Raw genomic sequence first — 23,505 nt, forward strand, 5'->3', positions numbered from 1 at the left:
TAGAGAAATCCTCCGTCAATTTTAGTAGTTCTCTTGTTTGTTTGGAAGACGAGAAAAGGATCCCGTCATATGCATCTTAATATTTTTTGTTACTATTTATTTTTTTTAAGAATTTTAGTGTTATTTTTTTTATTATTTCGTACTCTTTCATAAATTGTTTAAATTTGTTATGTTGAAGATTTCTCCATCTTGAATTCTGCATTTTTTTTATTATTATTTTTTTTTATCTAAATCATCAATTGCATAGATTTCGTTCTGAGAAAATTGAGTTGAAAGAGAAAAAAAAAAAAAAAAAAAAAAACCCTGATATATTCGATATTAAGAGCATTTTAGTTCCAATTTTGTCATTTTTCATATATTTTATTATATATGTTTTGTTTTTAATTAGTCTTTGCTCGCTCTTTCAGACCTCTCAGAATAACCGTCATTTGTCAGCTTTGAACTTTGAAGTACACATCGGTGTATCCCAAGACTTGGGACGGGGACGACTTCTTTAACCCTAGTTCAGCTCTCTCTGCGTGCTCAGGCTATGGCGGCGACCGGAGCGAGCTCTTCGGCTCCTCCAAACCACTCCGACGCCAAGCCAGTCGTCGTTAGGGTCAAGCGCAAAGCCTCTCAGTCTCCGCTCGATGCTTTCTGTGAGTTTTATTTTTCCTGTGGTTTTTCTTTTTTCTCTTTTGCCTTTCTGGTTCGGTTCGCAAGAAATGATCGGTAGGTAAAACTCATAGTTTATGACCTTTCGGTGGTTTTTTGTTTAGGGTTGGAGATAAACGAGAGGCCTCTGAAGCGCGCGTTGTTGGATTTCGAAAAGCTCTCTCTTTCTAAATCGTCTACAAAAGGTATTGAATTATCGTGTATAAGACCAGTGGCCGAGAAATTTGGGTCAATGTAGGATTAGTAAAACAAAAATAGCCTGTATTTTGTAGGCTTTGCTTGGGCAAAGCCTTTGATGAAATGTTGGTGCTTGCTACTCTAGTGAACTTTCTCTTAACTTTAGCTTTTTCGTTAGCGCTTAAATTTGATCCGTTTTCCATTGAACCGTGGTTTTACTTTTTAAGTTGTAGAATTGTTTAAAGTTTATGGCTATCAGAACACGGCTCTCTTAGTTAGTTATGATGTGTCGTTTTTTTTTTCGTATTAGAGGAATTGAAGAGTACGAAGGTATTTGTGCAACATGTGGAGACTGTGAACAGCGCTGAGGCCACTGTTCATATCGTGCAATCGTTTGTGGTCAGAAATGCTGTCATTATATCTTTGTAGTTTTTTGTACTTGTAGTGATAGGGTGCTGAAATATTCGTAGTGATATTAGGAACCTCATTTGGCCGAGGTGTCTGGATCGAAAACAAAGAGCGAGGATCGGAGACACAATTTCAAGAAAGAAAATGAGAATGTAAGCTTTTTTTTTTTTCTTTCTTTACGTAGCTTTTAGATGTTGCAGGTGTTTTCTTCTTTGTCTAATCAGTGATTTACTATAAAGTCTTAACATATTTTAATTCATTTTGCAACAGAGACAAGACCAGATTTTGTCCAAAACCAGGCAGAAACAGGAGGTATTTTATATAGGACTCTGTCATGTTAGTTTATCTGCAAGCACATGAATTCGTTTCCCGTTCTGTAGGTTTAAGTTGAATATCTTTGGAGAATAGAACTTGAACCTTGACATTCTTTTATATTGGTCATTATTATTCAGCATACCGCCCAAATTTCAGGCATCCCTTAAATTACAGTTCTCTTTTTTTATTCGAGGGTTCTTCATTGATTTTCTGATCACGGTAGAAGAAAATCAAATTCTGCATTTAATTCATATAAACTTCACACTTTACTATATTGATTCATGTTTCTTAAATTTATTTCTAATTCATCCCAGATATTTATGAACAATAGGTAATCCATTTTCGTGGATTGTCGTGACCGCCGTGTTGGTTGAGATTTAATTCATGCCCAGCTTTTGGTTCACGTTTTTATTATGCCGTAGTTCTAAATGAAGGAAATAGTTGAAAGTTTACATTCTGAAAATTGGTTACTAGTGGCTGATATCCCCCAATTATGTAACCATAATATTTTTTAAAATACGTATTTTAGAAAAATATGCGAGAAAGAAAACTACATGCTTTCATGAGATTGGAGAGGATTTAATCTACTTGTTGAAAATTTGTTTACATGTGTCTCTTGTGTAATGTAAAAAGGCTGTTGCAAAAAGTGCTCGTTTTGAGCAAATATGGAGGAGCAGGAAGGGAAACAACGAAACTGTTGATGGAAAATTACAGGACATATGTCAGTTCTATGATGTTGTCCGTATTGACGTGGAAGAGAGAGCAAGAGAAACAAAACGCATGGAGTAAGTTTTGTGAATAGTGTAATTTCCTTTCCTATTTCTACGCCCAAGTTTATGAGAATGGAATCTCTCTTAAAATGATGCAGAGAGAGCTTAGAGGAGCGCCGACTTTTAAGCAACTATATGGATATGCTAAGGGAGCATATCCCGAGTGCTGCCGAGCAAATTGAATCAGACTTGCTTAGTTGCAATGTCGGAAAAGGTTAAAATATATTCTGAATTTTATTGTTTTACGCCCGGTTCGTTGAGCAGTCTCCATCTAGCTTTTTGGACAAAATAAACACCAAAAAATTGTCTCAAAGAGGAACAACTAAAAGTTGAGGCCTTTTGTTCTGTACTGGAACAAGAGATAAACCTGCTGTGTCGTTTTAAAACGCTCTCATTAGTTTTAGATTCTGCTTTGAATTTGATCTTTCTTTTATATTTTGACCAGCTATACATGTCAACATTTCTATGCAGATGACTATGTGTATGACTTCTATACTGTGAGGGAAGAAGCAGATGAGACCGTCATAGATGCTTCAAGCCACCCATTTCCTCTGTTAGTTCACAGCCTCTGAATCAGTTTGTCTCATCTTATCCATGTGTTTTTATACTCATTCCTTTTTTCTCTTTTATGTTCTTTTTTCTTTTTTTTTTTCGTTCAATTTTTTCAGTGTACAAGTAGAGGAAGAGGACTACTGTGATGGACCCGATGATTCCGATTATGGAAGTGACGACTCTAATGGTAAGCCTATTTTCTCTTTACCTGTCCCCGGACTTCCTTTATATTTTCCGTTCCTGTGCTCAAATCACATCTGGTGATGATATTCACAGCCGAAAATAATCCACTGAATGAGTACCCGGATGAGGAAACGTCTGAAGAGGAAGAAGAAAGTTCAGACTCTGATGGCGAATCTGAGGAAGAAAGTGACAGCGATAGATCTCTAGCATCTGAGGATTTGGACCTTGATGGCCGGCCAGAGCAGGTGGATTTCTTTAAAGAAGACGATGTTTACAGCGAAGACGATGATGCTTACAGCGATGATGGCTCTGTGTACGAGTACAATGACGAGGGTATAGTTACTTCAAAAGAACAATGATCACTTTGGCACAACGTTCTTCAGTACATAAATTTTCTTTCGAGAAAAGTAAAGAAAAAGAAAAGAAAAGAAACAGGCTTCGATTAGTTATTTCTTATTAATTTTTTTTATTGTAAGACGATAATTTCTTCAAAGAATATAGCTTAATCTGTTTTTGACCATGGCGGATTTAAATGAGCCTGTTATACACCAACTGGAAAGAGGTAAAGAACTGGCTACTTATATCAAAAGTAATGAACTGCTTTCTTATAATAAAAAAAAAATAATCTGAAAAATATTCGTCTCAGTTCATCCAAAAGTCCAAATTCTGTTTAGGCGTCACTCCTGGGGCCAGACATGACTGAGTTGAGAGATAGATCGTGTGTGTTTTGTGACATGATTTAGCCTATCTTGTGTCAAAAATACCAGAAACTACATCGTCAGCTACGGCGAAAACTGTCATAAAAATCCACGGTTAAGTTAAATTTCATTAATGTCCAAAAAATCGCAAGTAATCGTTGCAGTAAAGTTGGTGTATGAGAAAGTATCATATGCGAAAACGATAATTAGTCTGGTGAACCAAGGAAAGAGCCGTGAAGCACTATCGCTCTTCTCTCGCCTCGGCTCATCCATCACAGAGTTCACCCTCTCCGCCACCCTCCGAGCCTGCGCGCGAATCGCCGCCGTGACGGAGGGCCGACAGCTCCACTGCTTAGCCACCAAGAGAGGCCACGCCGGAGACTTGGTCCTCACAACCTCCCTCCTCGACATGTACTGCAAATCCAACCGCCTCGAAGAAGCCCGCCACTTGTTCGACGAAATGCCCGAGAAGGACATCGTCGCCAAGAACACCATGCTCTCGGGCCTGTGCCGGTCCGAATCGACCTCGGAGGAGGAGGCCGAGAGGCTCTTCGAGAGCATGGCTGCCGAGAGAAACGCAGACTCGTGGAACATCATGATCTCGAGCCGAGCCGACGGGCTGTCCATTTTCGCGAGGATGAGGTCCGAGGGGGTTCGACCGGACGGCCTCACGATGGCCACGATCCTCTCGAAATGCGCCGGCCTCGCCGCTCTCAGGGAAGGAAGGCGAGCCCACGGGCTGGCGGTCCGGCTCGGCCACGGCCGATACGTCCCCGTCGGAAACGCAACGCTGGACATGTACGCGAAGTGCGGAGACACTCGCGGCTTGGTCTCGTCGTTCGAGGACATCGAGGCGAAGAACGTGGTGACGTGGACGGCTCTGATCACCGGGCTCGGGAGGCAAGGGATGGGAGTCGAAGCTCTCGAGAGATTTGATGCCATGGAGAGGCGTGGCGAGGTGGCTCCGAACGGGGTGACTTACCTGGCGGCTCTGCAGGCGTGCAATCACTCGGGGATGGTGAGAGAAGGGCTTCGGGTATTCGAGTCGATGAGAGTTGAGGCGGGTTTGGAACACTACACGTGCGTGGTGGACATGTTGGGGCGGGCCGGGATGGTCCACGAGGCGTGGCGGGTCGTTGAAGCCATGCCCATTATGCCCGACTCAGGGCTGCTTGTGGCTTTGCTCAGCTCGTGCCGGTTAAGGGGGGACTAATTTATAAATTTTCACGGTGAAAATAAGAGAAAAAAAAGTAAATGAAATTTGGGTAAAAAAAAATTTAAGAAAAAACTTTGAGAGGGTTTAAGCCTTTGTTGGACCTTAATTGGCTCTGTCTCTCTCGGCTGCTGCTGGCGGCGCGACGGTGCTGAGCTGGCGTAGGGCTCCGGGGACTTGGAAGGGGTGTTAACTAAAACACGGCTCGTACTTGGACCGAGACCATGCAAATAAGTTAATGTCTTGTGAATTAATCGATAGAAATTTGGCTACATACACAAATTGAACTGATTGTTATTATTGAATATTTGTGGTCAAAACGGTGTAGGTTTTGTGAAGGCCCTCTAGCCCTCAAAACACCCTGATTAACGTGAAAATGTTTACAGTAGGTTGAATAATCATAATTATTGATTGCGACGATTAGTACATTTTAATAATAATAATAGTAATCTTGCTTGGTAGTAATTCTTGTGTTATACGAGAGTGGTTAAATCATAATAATATTACCCGCCGACCAAATTTACCAGGAAATGTTCAAAGAAACCGGCTCAAGAGACTAACACGTTTGCTTCTCTCTCTCTCTCTCTCTCTCTCTCTCTCTCTCTCTTATATCTTCATTTCTGTTTTTACTTTTTACAATTCTCTCTATCGGTGTTTATCTATTCAAGAAAAATTTATTGAATTGATTGCGAGGCTGGCTGTTTGACTTAAATTAACAATTTTATTTCTATTTCCTCTCTGGTTTCCATCGGCATTTTTACTTTCCAACTCACAGAATAATCATCTTTTTCTTTTTTTTGAAGATTAATCATCTAAAATATTCCAGAAGTCAGATAGTTGATTTAGGAAAAGAAAATTCGATTCTTTGTCAATTACAAAGATAGCGAGAGAGAGAGGTTGGTTGATGGAAATGAGCATTTCAGATACAAATTTTCCGATCCCAGTGGATCTATTCGTGTCGAAGAAACACCCGTCGAATTACAAAGACGGCGATTTGTGCTTCGTCGATTCCGATTCAAACACGGTTTATAAGGTTGATCATCGCCGTGTTTTGCTCGATTCTGCCGGGAATCCTCTCCTCTCTATGCACCGAAACCATGTACGTCAAGTTTCATAGTTTCTTTCTCTCTAATTCGTCTGTTTGTTTCTCTGAAAAAAGAAACGTTTCCCCGGCAAAAATAATAGAAATTTCAGGTGATTACATGTTTGTGCTTGGTTCGCACTGTTGATACATAGAGCGGAATTAGCACTGTTTTATTGAAATACATTTCGAACTTGTGCTCTTTGTCCCAGGAGTTACAGATTTTACAATTCTGAAAATTAGGCTTATTTTTAGAAAGGGCATTATGTAAGATTCTTCATATCTTACTTCAACTAAATCAAATAATTTTATATTTATTCGCTAAGCTAAGCTTGTAATAAAAAACAAATTATTAAGTTTCCCTCTTTAGAGGAGTAGTTTATCAACTAATCACTGTTTTGATTAACAAACTTAAAACGGCTAATTGATTAGAACATGTGGATTAACGGATTCTAAAACTCTCCGGGGGTTCAATGTGAATAGGACATTTGATCATGGTGTTTATCTTATGCGATTGTAGAACGGATCTTGGAAATGCTTCAAGGAGGGCGGCGAGAACAAGGAGTTGGTATTCAGAGTTCAGAGGACGAAGAACACGCTCACCCGGACCGAGTTGGGCATATTTCTTGCCGGCGAAGATTCTGAAGATTCAACCCCGGACTTGAAGGTCAAAGGTTTTCCCTTTAAGAGATCATGTACCATCTACAAAGGGAACGACATAATAGCCCAGGTATATAATTAAAACCATCATTGGCTTTATAAATCATACGGTATGTGAGGACCAAATTCAAATAAGTTCTTTTTATAATTGTTTCATTAATACCTTTTGACAATGTGTGTGTTTTTTTTTTTTTTTTTTTTTTTTTTTTTTTTTTTTTTTTTTTTTTCACGATCTTACTATGATTTTGTTGCAGACGAGCCTAATGCACAAACTGAATCAGATTTTTGTAAAGAGGGATAAATTCAGACTGACAATATTCCCTGGATCTATTGATCATTCTTGGATCGTGGCTTTGATAGTAATTTTTCTAAATGAATGAGAAAACACAAGAATGAACTAAGGAAGCATATTTGTACAATTACCGTTATTTTTTTTTGTTCTTATGTTGTTTTTGTTGAATTTCATCTTAAAACCAATTGGTGTCAAATGGAGAGGTTCAACCTATATATACACACATGTTAATTCACTCACACAACATACAATAAATGTGGGACTATCTCACTTCAATAGTTTTCTCGTCAGCCATTTCTACTATAATTTGAAGGGGATAAAAAAGACTTTCCAAAGACATGAGAAAGTCAATACAGAGTGATATACTATTTGTTATTTAGAAGACATTGAATTCAATATATCAAAGGTTAGGAATTAGGATTAAGCACCCTTGAACAAGAAGTTGAGAATTGCATTCAATATTTGCCTGAGTTGGGCATTCAATGAACAAGGAGTTGGTACTCAAGAGTTCAGAGGAACAAAGAACACGCTCACTCCAACGATGGTCTCAGTTGTGATCGCGGTGGCATCTTTCGCATCAGTACCGGGAAGGTCCTTCGTTCCTTCATCTTCCCCCATAGTGGCGTTCCTAGTCATCTGGTCACGGAAACGCTGGCGTTCAGACTCTGTTTACAAGAAGCTCTTCTTCTCGGGGTCTCTAACCTCCAGGTTCAGACTGATTACGAAGTCGATCCCTAAGATGCTTGAGCTCTTCCATTTCTGTCATTTTTATTCCTCTTAAGTTTGCAATGTAACTACCCACAAATTTGCCAAATTATCCATATGAGCTATGATACTCCTGCTACTTGGACACATAGGTACCCATTTTGTTGATTATTTTTATACTAAGGAGTAGAGTGTGGAAATAGTCGAAAGTAACCGTTTTTTGTAAAAAAAATTCAATATTAATCGTTGAACTTTCTAATTTTCATAAATAATTGTTTTCAATAACAGTTCAAATTTTAATAGTTGTTGACCATATTTCAATAACTTTTAAACAGACTTTAATAACCGCTAATCAAATTTCAATAACACTTAACCATATTTCAATAGTTTTTGACCAAATTTCAATAATTGGTGATCGAATTTTAATAATTGTTGACTAAATTTTGAAAACATGATGGTATTTTTATTCGAAAAAAGAGAAACACTTACAGGTAAAATGTTTTGAAAATATGTATAAAATATGAAAAGTGATATTTTAAGTTAGTTATAAAATTTTCAGATACTCAGAAATGCCAACTATACTAAAAATCTCAAGTCAAATTATTCAATCTTGGTAAAATAAAGACAGTTTATATATATATAGAAATTTTGTAACATTTAAAATTTGGCTTTTCATATTCATATGAATTAGTCTCTCTTGTTAAATATTTTCTACTTGCTTTGAGGGACCATACCAAGAATGCAAATTCAACTTGATCAGCCCTTAGAATATTCAGTAGTATTTAAATAACACCAAATTAGCAAAATAAACCATCGAAAATCTAAGAATTGCTAGATAGCCAACCTTTTGTAATTTTTTTGTAAATAGCCACATGAACTTATTTACGACACTTAAAAAGACAAAAATACTAAAAAATATTCCCGCCTATTTTGAGTTTTTTTTGTCTTTTTGAGTGCCGTAAATAAGTTGAGGTGACTATTTACAGAAAATAAAAGTTGGCTATTATACAAAACGCTATAAGTTAAATGGCTATATAGCTAAAAGATCTTTTAAATAATGATGTAATTTTTTATTTTAAGAAATACCAATTCACTACAATTTCTTAAAGGGATGAGAAAAAAAAAGAGATGATTGCGGCATAAGTGCCCAATATTTTCGTTTTGTAACACTTGTGTTCCCAAAGTTTAAATTTCGCGGGATAAGTACCCAATGTTACGAATTTGGTATACCGTTAGTACTCTCGACATTAACTTTGGATGTTATTCCACGTGTCGCAATCCTATTCTGACTCTATTATTTAATTGTTTAAAAACCGAAAATTAATTACATTATGTAAACATTTCTTCTCTTTCTCACTGTCGACATAAATCCCTAAATACTCGTTCTTCTAACCCTAAATCGCCAAATCAGTAAATCACCAATTTCGCCATCCTTCTTCCTCTACCACGAATCAAGCTTATGGATGGAACAAGCTCTTCATTTATTAGTCGATGCAGCAGCAAGAGTTGCCGCCCAATCCGGGGATCTGGAGAATCGACAAGCATAGGATTTCGGACTCGGTTTTGTTCTTCTGGCGTAGAAGTGGTGCAGAGGACTTCATGGACGGATTTGAATCCGGGAGGAGATTCGTAAGCTGCTATAAGTCACAAGTAAGTTAGAAAATAGAGGAAAATATCGTATATTTGGACTGATTGTCTTCATGGACTAACTAACTTAATTTCACATTCAGGTTAAGGATCAATGCCCATTTTTCCAATGTGTAGACCCTGAAATTTGCCCAAGGTCAAAGGAAATCATACCTGGTTTGCTTAGAAGACTAAACTAGTTTGAATTCAAAATTTCTAGAAGTTGCACGGGCAAACAAGAAGAGGAAGCCATTGGAAAATGTAAAAGCTTGAAGATTAGATCAATTTTCGTAGGTTTTGTAATTGGAATTGTATTTGGTATTCTTGTTGGTTGGTTAATGTAAAATAAATTGTTGGTGTTGTTTCATGGTTATTTGTTTCAGATTTGTAAAATGAATTGTTGGCAATGTAAAATGAGTTGGTATTATTGATGGTTGTTGGCATTTAAGAGACTATAAGTGTAAAAGTCTGTAAAATTGAAAAGAGAAAAGAAGCCTGAAAATACATAGTTCATAATCCTTCATAATCAAAACATCCTTCATAATCCTTCATAATTCAGTCAAGCCAATATATGTCAATAATCCTTCATAAACCATTAAGTACATCATACCAATATCTCCCAAAAAAACATGTCCCTCAAAACAGAAAAACATCAGTCCTATCACCCAAAACAGTATTCTTTACATCACCTAAATCCCTAAAAATATCAGACCTATCACTCCACAGCAAGCTCCTTTTCTTTTTGCTTCTTGCGCCTTTCAGCCCGTTTGATCGTTTCAGCTGTCGGGTTTGTTTTGAAAGGTCTTCCTTTCTTTTTTGGAGCCGAGTCCTATCAGAAAGAAAGAAGCATAAGTTCATTTACACTTAACACATAAAAACTTAACAAAGACACCAAAGTACCTGAACGACTTTTTCATTTTGACAGGTTCGTTTCGAGTGTCCTATTTGTTTGCAATTGCTACAATGATCGGTTTGTCCTTTTCGAGTGGAAGCCTGTTTTGTTCCCGGTGGAGGTTCGTCGTTGTGTCTGTTCCGTTTCTTCTTCGGGCGACCGGGTAAGCGTTGCTCAAGAGGAGGCTGAATCGGATTGAGACCAAAGTCTGGCCACTTGTCTGGACTGGTCAAGGGCCGATGATTCCTGAATAAGCAGCCACAATCGACGCTTTTTTGTAGCATGGATCAACGTAATCAAATATCTGTAACCCCGAGGACCATATACACGCCAAAGCATGTGGACACGGGATTCCAGTCAACTCAAAGAGTCGACATGTACATGTCTTCTCTATTAAGTCCACAACAAAGCTCTCGGACCCGTGAAATATGACCTGTCAAATAAAACCTTCAATATCAAATAAAAACTACAAAATAATTTTAAAATAAGATCAAATCAAATAATTCAATTACCTGAAATTTTCCATTCCCAACATTTGTTGGCATACAATGCTTTGCGATGTGTTTGTGATTCTCTATAATTCACATAATTCTATTACCAACAACGTTGACCCATTTCTGAGCATCATTCTCAAGCCCCTGGAAATGTATCTGTCAATGCCTTCTCAAGCCCTTTTTGCCCATCAGTCATCATGGTGAAACGAGCAGTGTTCTGGACGTCGAGATCTTCACGTAGAAGACACAGAAACCATGTCCAAGTAGAAGTGTTCTCTTTCTCGACTATAGCAAATGCAACAAGGTATTGAGAGTTGTTAAGAGTCAATACCGCTAGTAGCATTCCATGGGTATAACCCTTGAGGAAGCAGCCATCGAAGCTGAGCAAAGGCCTGCACACACTTCTGAAACCCTCCTTGCAAGCCTTGAGGCATATATAAGCTCTCTCAAACACTCTCTTACCATCGATGAGAGCAGTTTTGAGAATAGCGGTTGAACCTACTAAATTGTACAAAGTCAATTAGAAAATTCACAGTAATGGTCAAACAAAATGCTAAATTAAAGTGCTAATACCTGGGTTAGTACTCATCAGTTGTCGTAATCCTCAAGAACACAATATTGACTGCTAACGGTTCCCTCTAAGATCTCTCTAGCCAATTTCCGGGTTCGACAAAACACATGACAAGTGACATTCACGAACTTAGTCGACGAAGCAATCTCTTTGAAAGTGTTGTAATTCATGCTCGAATTGAGTCTGAAATCCTCAAGAAGGTGTTCAACTAGCCATCGACTTGTGACATGTTTATTATTAAAAACTATGCCACAAATATGAGTATCTTCTAATGTATTTATTCTAACAGTAGTACCCAATGGATCCTTAAGGCGGGCATATAGAATCTATGGACAACCCAGTCCCTCGCATCTTACCCTTAACTTTGTCTTGTTATTAAAGATGTATTCAAATTGCCTATTGGCCTTTATGAACTCTTCAACAATTACATATCTTAAATCAGTCATGCTCGGGAATTCCATACCAATTTTGAACTTAAAATCAGAGGGATACGATCAAGGGTTGTACGTTGTGTTCTTCCTCTTTGCCAGTTGCTCTTCGTCACTACCGCAAAGGCTGTCGAGGTTGCTCTCGGAACCCACACCTTTTGATTCTTCATCAGCCTGTTGATCGTCGTTGCAGACGTCGTTAATGGCCGACCACCACTGAGATTGACACCTAGCTTCTTCGTTCTCAGTCTCCTCGTTCTCGCCGACCTCATTCTCCGACTCCTTGTTCTCGTACTCCTCTTCGTGGAGCTCAAAAGATGCAGCAGTGGGATCCTCGTCGGGCGGACTCCTCTGCGTTTCTTCGTCACTTCCATCGGCCGTTTCCATCGTCGTCACAAATCTTCAACGGTTGAGAAGTCTGGGTTTAGGGATTTGGAGTTTCAATTTGGGGCTTTATCGTGCGTTTAAATAGAGAAAGAGACCCGATATTTTATTTCTCTTTCTTTTAAATCATTATTCATAATTAATTAATATCAGAGTTATTTTATATCACAAATCAATCTCAGCCGTTGATTCAAAATCCATCCAAAGTTAACGTCGATAGTACTAACGGTACGCCAAATTCGTAACATTGAGTACTTATCCCGCGAAATTTAAACTTTGAGAACAGTGTTACAAAACAAAAATATTAGGCACTTATGCCACTATTATCTAAAAAAAAATGAAAGAAAGAGTTGAAGCATATAGTTTGACTTTGACTGCAATAAAACGACGCAGTTTGCCACGACGAGTCAAACACAACTAAGCAAAAGCAGAAAAGCTAATCATACACCGTACCATAGCAGATCGAAAAACCCATTTGGGTTCTACTTCTTTATTGTATCAACAAAAATTTCCTTCCAAAACTCTCTCTGCATATTCAGAGTCCCCTCAAAACGCCGTCGAATCCGAGCATGGGCAGACAAAAAGGAGATGGAGCCAGGACAAAGGCACGCCCTTCCAGCAGCAGGTAATTCCTTCATACCATTCACTGCTTCGAAATTATTCTTATATATCTGTAAATATGGCTTTGCTGTGTGTATATGCAGTTTGGCGGCTTCGCTTTTGCCGTCGGGTTCTTCTGCGGTGGCGGGATTCGGAGGCTTCGTCGGAAGCTCTCGCTTTGATTCTCCAGTCTCCGGAGACGATGCCACTCCGTTTCTGGTTAGTTTCTGAATTTTACTAGCAATTGTTTTATTGTTTTTCTTAAATTTCGTTCTTTTATGAACTATGTCTTTTGTTTTTTTTTCTTACCTAAATGCGATGTAAAATAGTGCAAATAGATGAATTTCATTTTCCCTTAAGTTATTATAGCAGCTCATATCTGTGATCTTCCATTTTTTTTTCTGTGGTAATTCGAAACTTGCAGCGAGATTCGATAGCACGACTATAGAAAATAAATAAAAAATTGAATCGAAATGGACTTCATCAGTGTCGGTTGTTGATATGTTATCAGGATGTAGATAGTGAAGTGGCATTACATTTGAAGAGACTTGCCAGGAAGGATCCGATCACCAAGGTGATTTCAGCTTTCAAGATTTGTTTTTGTTTTTGAATTCGAGTGTTAGTAATTTCTTGATTCGTTTTATCACGTTGTTTCCCCTTTAATGTGTGTGCACTGCGTTTGATTCCTTTGAATTTTCAACAGCTTAAAGCATTGGCGACTCTGTCGACATTGTTCAAGGAAAAGCCCGCGAAAGAAATAGTGACAATTATCCCACAATGGGTAATTTCTTGTCTCTTGATAACTTTGTCATTATAAGCAGTTTTTCTATGTGTTTTGTGTGTCTTCATCCATCTTTGTACATATGGAGCTTTTGCTTTGTTTTCTATTTTTTATTTATTTATTTACCTTTTCTAACTCCAAGTAAATGCCTATCAACCTGGTATATTTATCGGTTATGAAAGTTCAATGATAAATTAAATTATTTGAAACAGACCTCAATAAAATACTTGGATTTTAAGGGTGTTAGCATTGGCAGAGTATTTTATTGGGCCAGATTAACTTGTGAGCTCCAGAAATTGTTTTTCTATAGACTTGTAGTCCTTTATCTACTTGTGGCTAAAAAAAACTTGATTTTCCAATTGGTCTAACTTGTCAATATTTATTATTTGTAGGCTTTTGAATACAAAAGGCTGTTGGTGGACTATAATAGGGAAGTTCGGAAAGCGACTCACGAAACAATGACAAATCTAGTTATTTCTGTCGGGTTTGAACTCTTCCCATGTATAGTATCTATATGGATGCTTTTCTCTTCTCATATTACTCTCTTTGAAGATAGCAACTTAGATCTTTGAAAATATGTTTAGTTTAGCATGTGCTTGCTTGCTCCCAATTCAAATAGTTTTAGTATTCTTTATGTGCAGTAATCCAGTTCTTTTTTACTATACAACAAAACACTGGCCATTTTTCTATGCAAGCGTGCAATACCAAGACCGTGTTGGTTTTTTTTATTGTCTATATATTCTGTTTGGATGAACATGAAAGAATAGCTCAGTGGTAAACCCCTCCACCTGCACCAAAAATGTTGTGGACTCGAGTCGTGCTAATAGTCCATTTAAAAAACTGATTGTATCAAATATGCAATTTCTAATGATAAATGTTACTGATTCTTAAATGCTTTTGTTATGGCTTGTACATGCACCCTAAATGATGGATGCTGCTTCGGATTTTTTTATTTTTTATCATGAACTATTTTACAAATTAGTTGAGCTCAGCGATATGTTGTGCATTTTTCTTTTTCTCTCAGGAGGGATTTGGCTCCACATCTGAAGTCTTTGATGGGACCATGGTGGTTTTCTCAATTTGATCCAGTTTATGAAATTTCTCAAGCTGCAAATCGTTCATTACAGGTTTGATGATATAACAATGAAAGATATGCTGTACTAGACCAGTAGAGTATCATATATCAGTTTTTCCCATATCTTTGAGCGTAAATTATAGTTTTTGAAACAAATTAATTAGATGAATATATATATATATATATATATATATATATATATATATTTTGAAACGAGACTCTTTATATTAACAGGTATATATATATATATATATATTTTGAAACGAGACTCTTTATATTAACAGGGCATTAAGCCTAATTACAAAAGCAATGTGCGAGAGCACAGCCGGACCGTGTCTTACCTCCCACAAAGAACCAGGAGGCCGGTCAAAATAAAATAAACTTTACAAAAGAGGGTGCGAAAGCACAGCCGGACCGTGTCTTACCTCCCACAAAGAACCAAGAGGCCGGTCAAGATTAATATTAAACTTTACAAAGATCTTTTTGAACCGAACCTATATAACGCTAGCCCAATCTCTTTGAAGGTCTGTCAAGGAGAAGTTTTTAAACTCCTTACAAGAGTTGTGGAGCCAGAGGGCTATGTTTAGGTTTAGGGCTTCCGTAATATTTCCGAGGCGCCAATCCTCGTTTTCAAAAATGCATTTGTTCCTGTTCAGCCATAGAACCCAAAAAGCTGCGAGAACCCCTGCCTTGACTGCTGCATTTGTTTATGATCAAAGTTGCCTTTAGTTCCATTTTTTTTTACCGTTCTATTGTTCGTCGAGATTTTGGATGCGTTGCTGCATTTAAATTTATCTTAAGTAGGACGCTTTACAATATCTTTCTTTACATGTTTTTTCCCGCTGAAGCTTAAATCTTGATTGTATACTACTGAAAGTACTTACCGAGTATCCGAATGTTACAACAGTCCGCTTTTCCAGCTCAGGAAAAAAGATTAGATGCTTTAATTCTTTGCGCAACCGAGACTTTCATGTATTTGGAAGAAAATTTGAAGCTCACACCAAAAGATATGTCTGATAAAGCAACTGCTTTGGATGAATTAGAAGAGATGCATAAACAGGTTAGTTTTCTGAATGAGTTGTATTAATCTGTTTATAGTTCATCTACTCTTTGTTAGTTCCATTATATGTATACCATGTCACGAATACAAAAATGGAGTATGAGGAATCCGTTACTATATAGAGGCTAATCCTTCATTAGTTCTGTTCAGTACATGGACTTAATAAATTAATTATAAGACCCAAAGAAAGAAGAAATAAGAGACAGGTCTAATACACTCAGCAAAATTCAAAGTAATTAGGTGCAAGGCTTTTCACATAATACAAATAGATGGACAAGACAAGTACATGAATTTGAAGGAAACAAGTCAGTAATGGCATACATAACATCTTTGTCGTATACATAACATCTTTGTCGTATACATAACATCTTTGTCGTATTTCTGTTACATGTAGGTGATAGCTTCATCATTGTTAGCTTTGGCAACGCTCCTTGATGTCTTAGTTGGCGCACAAAGTGAAAGACCAGGCTTTGAGGACGGATCTGGTTTACCAAAGAACGCATCAAAGGCCAGAGTCGCTGCTATCTCTTCTGCCGAGAAGTTATTTGCTGCTCATAAATCATTTTCAGACTTCCTGAAATCGCAAAGTGCTTCAATTCGTTCAGCAACATATTCACTGCTGAGGAGTTTCATTAAAAACGTACCTAATGTTTTTAATGAAGGAAATATGAAAACCATGGCTGGGTCAATTTTAGGTGCATTTCAGGAGAAAGATCCTGCGTGTCACTCATCAATGTGGGACATGGTTTTGCTGTTTTCGAAAAGATTTCCTGAAAGTTGGGCTTCCTTGAACATCCAGAAAGCTGTCCTAAACCGCTTGTGGAATTTCCTGAGGAATGGTTGCTTTGGATCCCAGCAGGTTTCTTATCCAGCCTTGGTTTTATTCTTAGATTCTATGCCATCAAAGGCTATAGTAGGCGATAAGTTTTTCCTTGATCTATTTGAGAGCCTTTGGATTGGAAGGAGCAAATCCACTCCCTCAAATACAAACGTACATCAGCTTTTTGGGGCATTTAGAGAGTGCTTTCTTTGGGCATTGCAAAATGCGTCGAGGTAGGATTTTTATCATTTTGTGTCATTCGCTCTGCACCTAGTTTCATTCGCATTTTCTGTATTAACCGTGACTATTTAATATTCCACTAAAAAAAATCTTCCCTGCTTTTTTCTTTTTAACTATTGTTTTTTCTATTGATAGCAGATTTCACGATGGAGTGGATTCGATTTGTCATTTTCGGGTCACACTCATCAATGATGTTCTGGTAAAGATTCTGTGGGTCGACTATTTCCCTGGATTATCCTCTGCCGACAGAGACTTGCCTTCAAGCAAGAAGACGGCAGACACATCAATTATCAAGCATCCAGATGGATATTTGCTTGACTTGAGAGGCTGCGTTATTCAGATTCTCTCAGGCATCTTTTTGCTTGAACGCGACTTGCTTTCTGCCTTTTGTTCAGCATTTCAGGAGAGTTGCCTGAGTTTGTTTCAGCCTATTACAGACATGGGATATAGTGCTGAAAATGGCGAACGACTTGTTCAATTTATTATTTTGATAGGGAAACATGCAATGCAGAAAGATGAAACTTGGCCATTGGCGTTATTAGTTGGACCAATGTTAGCCAACACTTTCCCACTAATCAGATCACGTGTAAGTAAATTTTAATGAGTCTAAGTTCAGTCATTCACATAGTATATTATTGGTCTTATAAATGAGTATAAGCTTCTTTTTTTGTTTTTTTGTTTTTTTTTGTTTTTTTTTGTTTCTTTAGGGTCCTCTACTCCTTTGACCAATTGATGTCATAAATTTACCCACTATATAGTTCTTACATTTTCTAACGGTAATATATTTTTTTGTCCATCTCTTAGGACTCATTGGAAGGAGTGAGACTTCTGTCAGTTTCTGTGTCTATATTTGGACCACGCAAGATTGTCCAACAACTTTTTGTTCACAATAAAGAGTCTGAGGATGGACTGTGCAAAGAATTGGAGACAAATGAGTTCTTGCAAATATTCAAGGAGACCTTTGTTCCATGGTGTTTACATGGAAGCAACCTGTCTACTTCTAGTCGACTTGAGCTATTGCTTGCATTGCTCGATGATGACTGTTTCTATGAGCAGTGGCGTGCAGTTCTCTCATATGCTTTTAGTGTAGATGGCTCTACGATTGCAGTTCAGTCCCTAGAATTTGACCAAATTACAATATTGACACTACTATTAGAGAATGCAAGAAAGGAAATTACAAATCGGAAAGCAGGTGATGATACCACAACCCGACCAGGAACCGATCCATTTCACTGGCACTCAGAGCTTCTAGAATCCGCTTCTGTTGCTTTAGCGTGTTCTTCTCCTCTGAGTGGTAGCGCTATTCCTCAATTCCTGTGGTACGTAATTCCCTTGTACATTATTCACTATTTCTAATATCCACGGTTTGTTTTAAAAAAAATTCTAACCCACGACTTTCATCTTTAACAGTGCTACACTTGGCGGATCAACAGACGGCGATCAAACGTCCTTTGTATCCAAAAATACATCAATCCTAATATTTGAGGAAGTTTTAAAGAAACTGGTTTCTTTTCTTCTTGAATCATCATTTAGTTGGGTTAGAGATATATGCGCTGTTATAGATGCTGGGACAGTAAGTACGAGGTCAGAATCCAAGAGTTATATTGAGATGGCTCAATTTGCTCTTCACGTGCTTGATGGTAGCTTTTTTAGCGTGCAATTGTTTGGCAAGGAAAGTGAGTTAGTTACCGGTATTTTAGCTGCGATTGTTGTTATTGATTGGGAGTATAGAATGGAAACAGTTAATGATAATACTTTCAATGATGAAATAAAGGTGGGATCTAAGGCCAAGCTTGATTTTGGTGAATTGGTTCATGCCTTTTTTCTTAAGAGGAGAAATCAATTTGGGAAATGCCTCAGTGTACACTATCTCAAGAAACTACAGAGTATCCTAATTCAATCCATTCGAGCTGCTATCTTCACAGTAGACAAACTGAACACAGAGACTATCACTTCATTATGCTGCTCGTGGTTTCTTGAAATGTTAAGTTATTTATGTCGAGACCAATTTGAAGAACAAGAGCTATTAAACCAACTTCTTTGCAGAAATACCTCCTGGCCTTTGTGGACTACTTCGGATTTCAGCCCTGCAGAGCAGTTAGGTCTTGAAAAATCATCCGTCAGAAACCATGTAAGTTATTATAACTCAAAAATACTAGGATGGTATATGAAATTTTATACACTGCTTTTGATATTCTTTCTTGGTTACCTACGAGTTTCACCAATGCAATATTTAGGAAAAATGTAAAATTTGGCATTCAAGTATGATAAACGTTGTTCCCTGGACATTGGTTCAGCATAAAGAAGAGAGTCCGTGACTCTGAATCAGGCAGAGGTCATAAGCTTTATTTATGCTGGCTTAACAAAGTTCCATGTTGTGTCCTATAACCGGTGCTGTAGTGCCTTAAGGTTCTGAGATAAAATGCAACAATATTTTCTGGAAAACTGGTCAATGTTATATTTGGTGGAAATTTTCTCACATATTACATGTCTAGTATGACACGATTTCTATTTCTTAAAGTCGCTCCTTTTTATTTGATCAAAATTTCTTTTATAAATGTTTTTGAAATCAAATATTTATTTTAGAATATCCGAGTTATTAGTCGTATGAAAAAAAATAGATGTTCGAATTTGTATTCATAACCAGTCTATCTTTGTTCTTATGTTAGAATCACTTTTTAATTGATGAATGTTTTGTTTCAAACTTTTGTAAAATCTTTAAATTGGATAACATTGATTTGCATGACGAATGCAGGATTCCGCTCACGACAAGTTTGTTTCCTTTATTGACAAGCTTATTGTAAAACTTGGGATCGAGCGAGTTTTTACTTGCTATGCTAAGAAGACTTTGATTATCTCGGAAGAAGCAATGGACAAAGAAATTTCTCTACGAGCCTGGCTTGCTGTTGAAATATTGTGTACCTGGAAATGGTCAGGAGGCAGTGCTGTGGCTTCTTTCTTGCCTTTGTTGATTGCATATGCCGAGAGTAGCAATAGTTCATCCAAGGAAATTCTCTTGGATTCCATTTTCAGCATCTTACTCGATGGTGCTCTTATGCATGGAGTTACTGGACACAGTTTTTTCACTACGTGGGAAATTTCAAGTACTGAAGTGGAACATATTGAAGAGCCGTTTTTGAGAGCTCTTGTATCTTACATACTTGCTTTGTTCAACGATGGCATATGGAAAACAGGAAAAGCTAGAATACTTTTCAAACTGCTTACAAATAAGCTGTGCATTGGTGAAACAATAAACAGCAGCTGTTTGAAGATTCTTCCTCGGGTCATTAGCGCTCTTGTCCACCCACTCTTTGAAAGCGAATCTGTTGGTACTGGTTCAGATGCTCATCACGATTCTGCAGGAGAAAATTACATTCAAGCCACAATGACTGGCTGGCTTGAAAAAGCTCTACTATTTCCGCCTATGTTCATGTGGGAAACAGGACAAGGTAAATACTTTTGGATAATTAGATTTTTTCCCATCTTGTTGCGCCAAGAACTCCGCTCATGTGCTTCTACAATAGTCCTTTTCTCTGTTGATGTTACTTTTTTTATTTTGTTTTTTTTTAATATTTTTTTATCATCCTCTAACTGCTTAAGTATGGTATGTGTATTATCTCATGTTATTCTTAAATTTTCACTTTGGTTCTCCGTAGAGATGGAAGATTGGTTGCAGCTGGTTATATCTTGTTATTCTTTTAATGCAACTGCGGGCATGCAAACATTAAAACATGGGAGGATAATCAGCCATGGGGAGAAGAAACTATTGCTCGACTTGTTCCGCAAGCAAAGACCTGGTGTGGGTATTTCAGATACAGATAATCGGAAACCTGAGGTACAGCTGTTGCTATCAAACCTAATTGTAATTTCAGTGGGTTATTGTTCAGAAGAATTCGATTTGGAAGACTGGGAATACGTACTCTCTCGATTGAGGCGCTGGATCCAATCAGCAGTTGTTATATTGGAAGATGTTGCTGAAAGTATTGATGATAGCGTCCTTAATAACTCTACTTCAGACAACATGGATTCCAACCTGGAAAAGCTCAGGCAAATCGTTACAATTTCCGACCCTTTTCCTATTGATGTTGCCAAAAATGCCCTTTTAGCATTTTCTCTAATCCGTGGCCCTTTTGGATTCAAACAATTAGATGATGAAACAAATGCGAACCCTAGGGCAAAAGAGACTTGCGACCACAATAATGATCGAATCTTTGAAGGGATTCTGCGCCTTTTCTTTTGTACTGGGATTTCGGAGGCTGCTGCTGGTTCTTTGTGCCACGAAGCTTCATCAATCATATCTTCATCACGATTTGAACATCTCTTTTTTTGGGAGTTAATAGCCTCACACATTGTTAAATCCTCAGCGCTGGCTAGAGACAGAGCAGTGAAATCGGTAGAATTCTGGGGATTGAGCATAGGGCCAGTTAGCTCTTTGTATACCATGCTTTTCTCTTCCAAACCAATTCCTTTGTTACAGCACGCTGCTTATGTTATGCTTTCGAACGAACCTGTTTCGAACGTGGCTGTCATCAAAGATGGCACTAAGTTGGATAGTAACCCTAGCAGTGAAGAGCTTTCACAACCGGCTGATTTATCGACAGAAGCGAGCAGTCTTTTGAGGGACGAAATATCTTGGAGGATTGAAAAGTTACCTTACGAGTTCCTTGAACTAGATTTAATGGCACATGAACGGGTACTATTCTCCAACTTGTGTGTTATAGTTTCTTAATTCCGGACATCGTAGCTATTGTATATTGATACACTGTTAATTTTCAGGTAAATGTCTTCCTTGCGTGGTCTTTATTGCTGTCGCATCTATGTTCATTGCCGTCATCTTCGCCGACAAAAGAGCGGCTAGTTCAGTATGTACAAGATCGAGCTAGCCCAATCATATTAGATTTCCTTTTCCAGCATATTCCCGTAGAAGATTGGGCCTCACAGAGTGTCAAGAAAAAAGATTCAGAGCTTCCAAAAGGACTGTCAGAGGCTTCAACTGCAGCGATCCGAGCCATCACAACTGGTTCAGCATTTTCTTCAGTAGAGACTCTTTGGCCTGTCTCAACACTGCAGTTGGCTTCTTTTGCTGGGGCGCTATTCGGTTTGATGCTTCGTGTTCTTCCAGCTTATGTCAGAGAATGGTTCAGTAATTTACGCGACCGCTCTACCTCATCGTTAATTGAATCTTTCACCAGGACTTGGTGTAGCCCTCCTCTAATTGCTAATGAGTTGTCGCAGGTATGCAAACTTTTAATTTTTATTCTTTCTCAAGCCAAATCTCCTAGTTCATCTTATAGCTGAAGAACCTTACATAATAGTTATTCTAGCCGTACTGATGTAGTTAAACCTTCATTATTTATTGTTGCGAATTATATTGGCAATTGCTGTGACATGACACCTAAATCTAATTTGAAATGCAGATCAAGAAGAATAAATTCGAAGATGAGAATTTTACTGTAGTCGTAAGCAAATCAGCAAATGAGGTTGTGGCTACATATACAAAGGACGAGACGGGGATGGATCTAGTGATTCGTCTTCCCACGTCTTATCCATTGAAACCCGTGGACGTTGATTGCATAAGAAGCCTGGGGATCAGTGAGGTGAAGCAAAGGAAATGGTTAATGTCGATGATGTCCTTCGTGCGCAACCAGGTACTTAAGTTAAACCCAACCCTTAAGAGCTCATACCCTGAATTACTTTCTATGTTACGGAATGATTTCGATGTATAGATTTCTAAATTTTGGCATTATTGTGTGGTTTTATTTGCGATGATGCAGAACGGAGCACTAGCTGAAGCAATTGCAATATGGAAGCGGAATTTCGACAAAGAATTTGAAGGAGTTGAGGAGTGCCCTATTTGCTACAGTGTCATCCACACCACAAACCACGGCCTTCCACGGCTCGCTTGCAAGACTTGCAAGCATAAGTTCCACTCTGCTTGCCTTTACAAGTGGTTCTCAACTTCGCATAAGTCAACTTGCCCGCTGTGTCAGTCTCCATTCTGATCATCTCCATGCACTCACAAATGCGATGTATAGCTAATGTCAGCGAAGAGTGATATGACTAGTGATGAGATCTCTTCCCCAGTTTGGGTTTTAATTTGCTGCATTGAGACATAGACTTTCCAATGGGAGCTCTTTCATGCACATCCCTTTGTTTACCAAATAGCCAAATTTTGTAGTGACAGGTCTTGTTTTGTTTTCGTCCTCATAAATCTCTTGTAAATAAGTTGTCGGTTGTTTTTGGTACAAAACTCTGAACAATTGGAAATATACAGATAAACCATTTTGTTTCTCTATTCGTCAAGTGTATCAGCTTAAGGGTTGTCACGCTACAACTTTTAGCTATGACATCAGCAGGGTTGCATTATTTTTATTTGCGCCAATTATGAACTTTTTTTTAGTGACGTGGTTGCTATTTCAATTTAACAAGTTAACTGGGCATTCAAAAATATTATCTGACTTCTTATTCTCTCAACATATCATAACCGGAAGAGAAGAATTTTACGCCACCAAAAGTACCGTTCCGGTGACAGGTTTCCGATAGCCTAGCGGAAGCGGCAATGGTCTCACGGAAGTACATGCTTCCGTTAGTTTCCGAACTTTTACGTTTTTGTTTTGTTTTTTTTTTTTTTATTAATTCTAGAGCGTTGGATTTTAAATCCAACACCTAGATTGTGTCTTCCAACTATTCGCCGTGGAGAACATTCTCTCTCTCTCACACACACACATATATATATATATATATATATATATCTTCCAACTATTCGCCGTGGAGAACATTCACACACACACACACACACACACATATATATATATATATATATATA

At 38.0% G+C, this 23,505-nt stretch overlaps 3 protein-coding genes across 3 annotated transcripts; all 3 read left to right on the forward strand.

The window, feature by feature from the left end:
* The first annotated feature begins 376 nt into the window (after nt 1-376).
* On the forward strand, nt 377-3,579 carry RDM4 (RNA-directed DNA methylation 4). The gene is made up of 10 exons (XM_089629737.1): nt 377-638; nt 759-839; nt 1,142-1,230; nt 1,311-1,391; nt 1,510-1,551; nt 2,188-2,339; nt 2,423-2,538; nt 2,796-2,877; nt 2,993-3,063; nt 3,153-3,579. Exons 1-10 carry the CDS (start codon nt 530-532, stop codon nt 3,416-3,418), a joined length of 1,089 nt encoding a protein of 362 aa, XP_089485863.1. The 5' UTR covers nt 377-529; the 3' UTR covers nt 3,419-3,579.
* A 288-nt stretch (nt 3,580-3,867) lies between these two features.
* On the forward strand, nt 3,868-7,293 carry LOC149381591 (putative pentatricopeptide repeat-containing protein At1g56570). Its single transcript, XM_089601382.1, has 4 exons — nt 3,868-4,964; nt 5,812-6,069; nt 6,572-6,781; nt 6,966-7,293. The coding sequence occupies exons 1-4, from the start codon at nt 3,891-3,893 to the stop codon at nt 7,089-7,091; spliced, it is 1,668 nt and encodes a 555-aa protein (XP_089457508.1). The 5' UTR covers nt 3,868-3,890; the 3' UTR covers nt 7,092-7,293.
* Nucleotides 7,294-12,560: 5,267 nt separating this feature from the next.
* LOC149381592 (HEAT/U-box domain-containing protein) lies at nt 12,561-23,099 on the forward strand. The gene is made up of 16 exons (XM_089630137.1): nt 12,561-12,728; nt 12,808-12,922; nt 13,215-13,277; nt 13,407-13,484; nt 13,877-13,968; nt 14,509-14,611; nt 15,467-15,619; nt 16,014-16,672; nt 16,818-17,265; nt 17,484-17,998; nt 18,090-18,810; nt 19,435-20,128; nt 20,336-21,372; nt 21,456-21,914; nt 22,097-22,327; nt 22,454-23,099. Exons 1-16 carry the CDS (start codon nt 12,673-12,675, stop codon nt 22,679-22,681), a joined length of 5,652 nt encoding a protein of 1,883 aa, XP_089486263.1. The 5' UTR covers nt 12,561-12,672; the 3' UTR covers nt 22,682-23,099.
* The last annotated feature ends 406 nt before the right edge of the window (nt 23,100-23,505 follow it).

Source organism: Urtica dioica, chromosome 11, assembly GCF_054948205.1.
Source record: "Urtica dioica subsp. dioica isolate 48M chromosome 11, U.dioica_male_clone48M_v1_H2, whole genome shotgun sequence".
NCBI lineage: Eukaryota > Viridiplantae > Streptophyta > Magnoliopsida > Rosales > Urticaceae > Urtica > Urtica dioica.